Source organism: Aricia agestis, chromosome 5, assembly GCF_905147365.1.
Source record: "Aricia agestis chromosome 5, ilAriAges1.1, whole genome shotgun sequence".
NCBI lineage: Eukaryota > Metazoa > Arthropoda > Insecta > Lepidoptera > Lycaenidae > Aricia > Aricia agestis.
Genome location: NC_056410.1, coordinates 10,097,917 through 10,108,079, shown reverse-complemented (window position 1 = coordinate 10,108,079; position 10,163 = coordinate 10,097,917). Strand labels below are relative to the sequence as shown.

At 34.2% G+C, this 10,163-nt stretch overlaps 1 protein-coding gene across 1 annotated transcript; it reads left to right on the top strand.

The window, feature by feature from the left end:
- The first annotated feature begins 6,999 nt into the window (after nucleotides 1-6,999).
- On the top strand, nucleotides 7,000-10,163 carry LOC121727177 (DNA excision repair protein ERCC-1). The gene is made up of 5 exons (XM_042114858.1): nucleotides 7,000-7,229; nucleotides 7,312-7,409; nucleotides 7,680-7,874; nucleotides 8,042-8,227; nucleotides 9,714-10,163. The coding sequence occupies exons 1-5, from the start codon at nucleotides 7,130-7,132 to the stop codon at nucleotides 10,002-10,004; spliced, it is 870 nt and encodes a 289-aa protein (XP_041970792.1). The 5' UTR covers nucleotides 7,000-7,129; the 3' UTR covers nucleotides 10,005-10,163.

The window sequence follows — 10,163 nt, the reverse complement described above, 5'->3', positions numbered from 1 at the left end:
AACGAGTCAAAAATGGAGTCAAACTTGGTCAAACCCATAGGCCGGCGCCAGACATGTGTTCAAATACGCAAATACCCAAGTGCGGCACTGACATTTGCCTATTTGTGCAAAGTTTGAACACACATTTGTAGTTTGCTATCATGAGTCGGTTTTTCTGCGCACATCAAAGTAAACAAACTTCAAAGTTTGTGCGGCCTGCCACACTTGTCGTACAAACTTTGGACTTTGGAGCAATTGGAGATTTGAACGTCAATATTGAAGTGGAGTAACGACTTAGTTATCGAATTTCTTGAGCTACTTCAAGCAGAAGCCTCAAAAATTTAATTATATTATAAAAAATGTAATGCACTCAAATAAAATAGATTGATACCAAAGAGAATGTCATATACTACGTAAGTCGTAACAAGAGGTCGGACTTAGAAGAAAAAAAATTAACATTTATTATTTTTTTAAATTGAAACTAAAGTTAAAATTTTTAAATGCAAAACCTTCCACTCTAAACATGTCAAAAATTAAAAAAAGAAATGAGCTCAAATAAATGTTTTATTTCAATAAAAATTATTGTACATAGCTAAATAAACACAAAACAATAAAACAGATTTAATCCACAAGGTGTAGGCAACAAATCCGTCCGCTGCTTACGCTCCGATTCCGATCCAGTGGACGCGCATCTTTATACATACACACATAAGTATTATTACTTTGTTTTGTTACACCATGTACATACGACAGCTGAAATATATCGCGTGGGCTCAGGCCAGCTGTATACCACCTCACTTGATCAGAGGATTTTCCCTTAGTGGCCGCACCTCTCATAATCCCATACCTTCCTTCTCCTCCTCCTTTAATCTTCTTAACAACCATTGCCTGCAGACTAAAATGTTGCAAACTAGTATAGGGACCTAAAAATCTGAAATTAATGAAAAGTTTTTCATTTACTACATTTCCATACATAAAGTATTATAGTTCATAACCGTAACGTGCAATTAATTACTACAATAAATCAATAGACACATTTCAACATTTTCGAAATTAACTGCATACATACTGATACATTATAATATTTTCCATGAAATAATAATCTATCTTTTTCATATTATTATAGTTTAAGTTGTAAATTATTATACAAATATGCAAATAATCACTATGACATACTTTGTATTAGAACACAGTATGACATAGTTATGTTTTGCTTCAATTTATCAATTTACGGTTATATTTACATTTTACAATGGCTTACCTTTTGTTTTTCAATAATTAATCCACTAATTTACAATTTTTGAAAGAGTTGCTACAAAATAATTTTCACTAACTGAAAATCGAACTTTGAGTTTTAAACTTCTTCTTCGTCTTTTTTATCAACCAATCACAGTCGATCTTGCTTAAAAATTGCACAAATTATTCAACTTAATTTAGTTGCTACGTTTAAATTTGGAACCCAATTTTTTTTTTGTTGGAAAGTTTCACCCATACTTGATAGCGACAGTATATATTATATCTATGCTTGATAGCGTCCACAAAATATTCGTCCAATCTGTCAGCCATCTTTGCAATAACTGTACCGTAAAACATTTGAAAACAAGTCTGGCAGGCATTTGTGATCCTGTTTGCGCACGTCAAAGTTTTCAAAAAGTTTGCTCAAACTTTGAAGCACATATCTGGCGCCGGCTTTAGATTACGGATATAGGTAGATAGATTCTTAGCTCGCCAGCGCATGGCCATTTTATGCTTGTTGCAATTGCCATAGTGTGCGTGTAGGGATGGGCGTATATCTGCTTGTATATCGATAAAAATATAAAATTAGACTACAGCCATCGACCAATAATAGTCGACCATAATTTTATGTTATAGATTTTATCACCTTATAGATTTTTAGGACATCAAAAAAAGGAGGTTATCAATTCGAAGTATATGAAAAATGAAAATACTTTTATATAAATAAAATATTTAAGTATTTATTTACACAAATTGTTAAAAATATACATAACTAGCTGTTGCCCGCGACTTCGTCCGCGTGGACTTCAGTTTATAGCGCGCGATGTCAACAAAATTGGTGTCAAAAGCTTTTATAAAAAAACCCTGGTACCCCTTAAATCAATACAGCTGTGCAGTGTGCACACAATAAGTATTTCATTTTTTTATGCCAAATTTTAAAGCTTATTTAGCCCTCCAATTACACAACTTTACCCATAAACTATTTATCATTGATAGATTTAAGGTTACGTCACTGCACAGATAAAGTACTGAGTTATTTAATACCGTAGAATAGATATAACAATCGAAAAAAATCGAAACTTAATTTACGCATTTTCACCCCCTTACAACCCTTTTTCCATTAAAAAAGTAGCCTATGTCCTTTCTCAGGCTTTAGACTATCTGTATACAAAATTTCATTACAATCGGTTCGGAAGTTTTGGCGTTTGGCGTGAAAGCGAGACTGACAGACAGACAGACAGACAGACAGAGATACTTTTGGCGTTTGGCGTGAAAGCGAGACTGACAGACAGACAGACAGACAGAGATACTTTCGCATTTATAATATTAGTATAGATTATGTGCACACTGCATAGCTGTTTTTGGGTATTTTGATTAATTAAGGGCCGCGCTACACCGGAAGCACTTACCAGGGTTTTAAAAAGTTTTTAAATTTGACACAAATTTTGTTGACACCGCGCGCTATAAACTAAAGTCCACGCGGACGAAGTCGCGGGCAACAGCTAGTATTATACATAAAATATGTTTAAGATTTTTAAAATTTTATTTTAATACACATCCAAGACCCAGGAAAATTGAAAACTTTTTGTTCCGCCTGCGGGACTCGAACCCAGGACCCCCGGGATGAGCGCTGGCCACGCGCAATGCGAATTCATTTTCATCGAAATTTTCATGGAAATAAGATATTTTCCCACATCAAAATGTAGCCTATGTCCTTTCTCAGACTCTAGAATAACTGTATACAAAATTTTATTGCAATCGGTTCAGTAGTTTTGGCGTGAAGGCAAGACAGACAGACAGACTGAGATACTTTCACATTTATAATATTAGTATGGATTAAACATCATATTCTAACGTATTAAAAACTATAAACAAAAACATACTAACTAATAAGTATGATTAGTTCTATGTTACAATAAAGTAAAAAATAAAACGCCATCTGTTGAATCGTATTAGAACTAAAATGTTCATTCCATCGATATATTTCTGGATTTTTTATAATATTATACATAAAATATGTTTAAGATTTTTGAAATTTTATTTTAATAAACATCCAAGACCCAGGAAAATTGAAAACTTTTTGTTCCGCCTGCGGGACTCGAACCCAGGACCCCCGGGATGAGCGTTGGCCACGCGCAATGCGAATTCATTTTCATCGAAATTTTTATGGAAATAAGATATTTTCCCACATCAAAATGTAGCCTATGTCCTTTCTCAGACTCTAGAATAACTGTATACAAAATTTCATTGCAATCAGTTCAGTAGTTTTGGCGTGAAAGCAAGACAGACAGACAGACAGAGATACTTTCGCATTTATAATATTAGTTTGGATAAATGTATACTCCATAAGCCACGAAGGCTTGTCCGGAGTGTTACAATATCAATAAAATCAACAGTTTTTATAAGAAAACAACAGAAGAACAAAAATACTTTATTATACTTAATTACTATTAAACAACAATTTTGTAAAATAACAATTATTATGTATTATCGAAGAAATAAAGACGTTAAAGCATTGGATATTCGTCACGGGACACATAATAATAATATAATGTGTCCACTGTCCCAACACCAGTGTCCGATCTTTCAGTCAATAAAATATGCCATACATCATAACATGTAAGGATCGGACACCGCTGTTAGGACACATTGTATAATATTACACAGTACACACATATTAAAAATTAGAAATTAAATGAAAATGAAAAATATTCAAACATAAGGTTTAATTGAATATGTTCTTAGTCGCAGCTTTTGAAGTAAATATAATATTAACTTCCATATAGGTTCCCAATTGTCATCATCATCACATTGACCTCTTCTCTAGGAGCATTTCTTTAACCTAAAAATAATTTGTTTATTAGCATCAATATTCAAAAAGTATTTATTCCATTTTTTGCACATTACAAAATTTGGACATGTCAGGATTGATATGAAAAAATATGAAATTAGCAATTGTTAAATATGGATTACGGGGAAGGTTGTCTGCACGGAGGTAAAAAAAGGTTGTCTGCTTTATAATTATTGAACTCTGTTTAATGACTGCATTTGTGTATCATGCTACAAAAAATTACGTATTGCGATATGAATGCAGTCATGTTCTTACCCATCAAGCCCCAAGCGGAACCCAGGTGCCGCATAACAATTGAATATCTATTGTGTCTGGTATTTATTAAAAAAGAGTAATGCCAGGATAAAATTTCAAAAAGTAAATCCAAGTAACGATTTGAGTACTTACAGGGGGGAAGTGTAAGAGCTGTTGATCATTTTACTCTCCGTTAGAACTTTTTTATTTCAATAACATCATTGTTTCAAACTTACGTTTGAAATTATAGTCCCAATATTGTGATGCCTTCATAAGGGAGTAAGGATTAAAAACTTGCATGAAACTTGCGTTTTAATATTTCTGTTCGTCGTCTATTTTGAAGCACTTTCAAATCCTGAAAAAAAAACATTTAGTCCATGACAATATTTTTACCGATATTATACTTCGAGCACAGTATAGCAATATGACATATCCCTACAGTAGTGAAACGAATGTACTTGCGCAGAGCAACGGAGGTGTACCCGCGGGGAAGCGGGCGGCGCGGGCCCGCGTACACAAACTTGCGGAGTTTGTGTACCTGCGCCCACAGGGGTGACGTTGGCGCGTTGTCTACGAATTTTGTGTTATAAAACGATAACTTATGTTATAAACAATGGGATATTATAATAAACGGATGTAAATCTGATTCAAAAAACAAAAAGGATTTAAATTTTCATAAATATCGGCTCACAGTTTACACTAATATTGTGTTGGCCTTGGCGGCATGTATTTGCATCTCTGTTTTATTGTTTACGTTGTAAGAAGTGTATCGAGTAGAGAAACAATATAGAATAAATTAAAAATCTGTCAAATACCCTGTTACATACAAATTAGTACCTACCTACCCAGGTACACATATCAAGTGTAACATACCGCGCCCTTACCGCGCACGTAGTAAGAGTTTTGAAGTGCTTCTGTTACACCTGACGTGTGATTAATTATTGGATATTTTATATATTCGAAATTTCGAATGCGTCTTCATTATTTTAATCCTTCGATCGTGATTCGTGGATCCTTGGAAATCTATTGTTATTCTATTGTGTCTCGCTCACCGGTGAGCTTATGGGGCTTGATTTAATTTTTTAAATAGATAACTAAAATCATCTAAAAATAAAGTTTCATGTAAATATCTGGCAGTACGACATAATATGTACGATTCATCTACCGGCTCAAAAATTTCCTTTCCACTCCGGTCAAGACCTTGCTGGTCCAATCCCTTATCTTTCCTATAATTAACTATGGTGACGTGTGCTGTTTAGATCTTAATGCCGACAAACTCGATAAACTCGACCGATTGTTTAATAATTGCCTCCGATTCATATTCAACCTTCGAAAATACGACCATGTTTCTTCGTATCGGTCCAAGCTACACTGGTTACTAGTACGTCAGCGCCGCTCTGTGCAAGCACTGTGTGTGCTATATTCACTGCTGCATCATCCCTATACTCCCGAATATCTCGCCCCTTACTTTCAATACCGTTGCAGCAGGCACGATAAAAACCTCCGATCCACTTCAAATCAGATTTAAGTTGCCCTTCTTACAAGTCAAGTTCCGTCCACTCTTCTTTTAATATCCAGGCTATTCTCCTCTGGAACGCTTTTCCTCCGGAAATCAGGATGTCAAAAACCAGAGATACTTTTAAGCGCAGGGTACGTGAGTTTTACTTGAAACAGTTGGCAGACTCTTAGTTTTTATAATTTAACTGAATTTTAACTGAAAATCGAATTTTGAGTTTTAAACTTCTTCTTCGTCTTTTTTATCAACCAATCACAGTCGATATTGCTTAAAAATTGTACAGATTATCCAACTTAATTTAGTTGCTACGTTTAAAGGAACCCAATTTTTTTTTTGTTCGAAAGTTTCACCCACCTGCTATACTGTGCTTCGAGCAAGGTTCATCCCTAAAGCACACGTAAAAATCTATGCCATATTTGTAGCCTGTATATATAGTATGCCATATTTGGCTACAAACATAGACATAATATGTCTATGTTTGTAGCCAAATTATTACTTGATGTGACATTTTTATCATTAATGGTATAAACAGCATGATTAAGCGATTATTAAACTTATAAATTGTCTTTTTAACTTACAAAAAATTGATAAGCCCAAAAAACGTTGTTGAAAACTTACGTATGTGTTAAATCCACGTGTTTGAGGCATGCCTTGGCCGTTTTTATGGTTTATTATTTAGCGGAACCACAAGAAGCTACAACACGATTAGGATTTAGGACAGACCACCGGCATAAAAAAATAATACGTAATGGGTAACCTATGTTCTTTCTCCGTTTTCCTTTAAAGTTGAAATATTTTAAGTGCCACCAGCCACGGTCCCAACCAAGTCCCAACTCCCAACCCCAAGTGTGGCCTGCGGTGCCGCCTGCTACTTGACCTATATTCAATTTCATTGAACAAATGCATATTTCTAGTAGAACTTGGCCTAGGAAATCGTATTTCACCCTTATCATCAAATAATAGCTACCACCGGGGGCCCGCTCACTCGGACCGTTTTTTGCGCCACAATGCACAGTCTAGTTGTAAGCATAGACTTATATTGGTTGTAAGTATCATGTCTCTGGTAGATGGCTGTATGGGCAACGCTCCCTTTGCCTGTCCCGACCGGGACGAATTAACAAAAAAAAAAAATGTCTCTGGTAGAGCCGCTATTATAATCTGTAAAAAAGAAGGCGAAGAAAATAATAACACCAGCCGGCGATAAATTCAAAACAATTTTTATTTGGAAATTATTTGGAAACAAAGTCATTAATACGATTTATAATAATATTAATGAATGTAAAAAATATTAGTAAATCCTTTTTTATTGAGTTATGGACCTAGACGATGGTTTGGACGAACTTTTAGCAGATATAAATGAACCGTCCTGTGCAAAAAAGTATAAGACCGATGTTTTGGAATTAAATCAGCCTGGTAATGATATTTCATCTTTCAATATAACATTTTATTTTTCTTCTAAATATCTGCAATATGTTTATCAGTCGTTTTTCTGTAGGAGCTGTTAATGATTCTGAGAAGAAAGGAACAGACACTGAGTCAGAACCTAAACCAGGCACGTCCAAAGGACATTGTGTGCTAGTAAATCAGAAACAAGTAAGCTAAATAACCTGTCTCAAATCCACATAATGCGATTAAAACAAAGTGTCCTTTTGTTAGTTAAACATGTAAACTGTTGCACCTTTTTAATTAAATTTGTTATGGAGTTTCTTTCAGTCTCATAACTCAAAAGACAGTTTTAATCTCAGATGGTGAGATATAATTTTCCTGCTTGATAAACATATTTCTGCACAACAATGTTGCTGCTAAAATTTAGCAATATTATCCATAAAAGCAAACATTACTAATAAAAACTTTGTCTTTCAGCGTGGAAACCCTCTATTGAAATTCATTACCAGTGTACCATGGGAGTATGATGACATAGTGCCAGATTATGAGATTAGCAAAACCATTGGTATTTTGTTTCTTTCAGTTAGATATCACAATTTAAATCCTGATTATATACACAACAGGCTAAAAGAATTGGGGAAAAAGTATGAATTGAGAGTTCTTTTAGTACAGGTTTGTTTTTTCAGGTACTATTACATATAAGTTCCATTTGTTTATTTAACAGAATAATGTTCCAATGTTTAAAATTTTGCAATATAACCAGTATAGCTTGCAACAATCTGATTATTGTTTGTGTGATTATGTTAAACCGTCATTTTTAGACTAAATTAATATTTCAGGTAGATCTAAAAGATCCCCATTCTGTGTTAAAAAATTTAACAAGGATATGTCTTTTAACAGACTTAACATTAATGTTAGCATGGAGTCCAGAAGAGTCTGGGAGGATCATAGAGAATTACAAAATATTTGAAAATAAGCCTCCTGACAAAATCATGGAGAAAATAGAAAACGATCCTCATCAAAAGGTAAATTGCAGTAAAAGTTGGTAAAATACTAATATTATAAAGGCGAAAGTTTGTTTGGATGTATGGATGTGTGGATATATGGATGTTTGTTACTCTTTCACGCAAAAACTACTGAACGGATTTTAATGAAATTTACAATAATATAGCTTATACATCAGAATAACACATAGGCTACAATTTTAACCGACTTTCAAAATGGGGGTGGTGTTACGTTCATTTTCTTATATTCAACGATTACTCTGCCGTTTGTTAACCAATTTTCAAAATTTTTCTTTTGGTATATAGGGCATCATCCCAATTTGGTATTATATTCACAAAAGTGGTGATCTGATGAAGGATCCATAAGTAATCGAGGGAACTCTTCAAAACTTATAGGGAAACATGTGGTGACTTCGGTTTTGTGAGAAGTATTCTAAGCATATGCTATCAACAAGTAAGATTTTGCACCGAGATATACCTGGTATACCGTGGTTCGGAAGGTGCTGAGAGAACTCCTGATTCTTTAAAGATACAAGTTTGGGAGTTTCAGCGTTGTTTTAAGAACGGAAAGCATATGCTACTATGCAAATTACATTCATCATCATCATCATCATCATCATCACTACCATATTATACCATTTCATAGTCTTTTAGATCGAGACTCGAGTTTGTCAAGCGATAATTTAAAAAAATCTATACCTACCTAATATTATAAACCTGAAGAGTATGTTTGCTTGAACGCGTCAATCTCAGGAACTACAGATCTGATTTAAAAACTTATCTCAGTGTTATATAGATCATTTATCGAGTAAGACTATAGGCTATATTATTATATTATCACGCTAAGACTAATACGACCGAAGAAACTCAGGAAAATGTGGGAAAAACGAGAGAAATATTTTTATGGGAAAATGTATGGTTTCTGTAAAATTCCTAATTTACGCGGGCGAAGCCGCGCGGGATATCTAGTAACAGATATTTAAGGCATAATATTATGATATTATCGGTGTATGTATATTGTATATACCATAAAGTTAATATACCTATTGGAATAGAGAAACAAAGGCCTGAGCAAGAGAGATGTCACTATCAGTAACACTGCATGGTAAAAAGAGACGTGTGACACATGACAGCAGCACTCTTTTTAGGCATGTGCCGCACGTTGTCAATTTAATCTCATAGAATTCATGTTCAATCATGCTTGTGTAAGTGTATATAACACATATTTTTCACACAGATGAAAACCAATTTTGGTTTCGTTTGACAGCTCAAGATTGTTGCTCTATTCCGCTAGGTATATTAACTTTATGGTATATACTAAAAAACAATATTTAAATGGGCAAGTATGCATTTGGTGGAGAGGAGAGGCACATACATGATAATTATGAACATTTTCTTTCCCAACATCTTGACATCATACCACAATATTATGCCCAAAATATCAGGTTTTCTTTTGCAATTTCCAGCACTTGGCTATGCTTTCAGTAATATTATTTTCCCATTGCAGATAGTCAATGCTTTGTCATCTATAAAACCAGTCAATAAAACAGATGCAATGACCCTTATATCAACATTTGGTTCTCTAGAAAATATTATTAAAGCAACTGAGAGAAGACTGGCTGATTGTCCAGGCTTTGGAGCCACCAAAGCTAAGAAACTTCATAAGGCCTTGCATGAACCATTCTTAAAGAAAGGAATCATTACAAATAAGGAGGATGACAATTTTGCGGGCGATCTTAGTATAGAAGAAGTTGAAAGAATTGAAACAGAAAATGAAACAAGTAATAAAGATTTATAAGTTTTGAAATAGTTTTTAACAAGTTGAAAAACCAAGTTGGAATTTGGCTAGTTAGGGTCAGTTAACATTACACGTCATTTAAACATGATCAGGCGTTTTGAAATAATTACGAATAGGCAGCCAAACATCAAGAGCAGCAATTCGATGTGTATCTAAGTA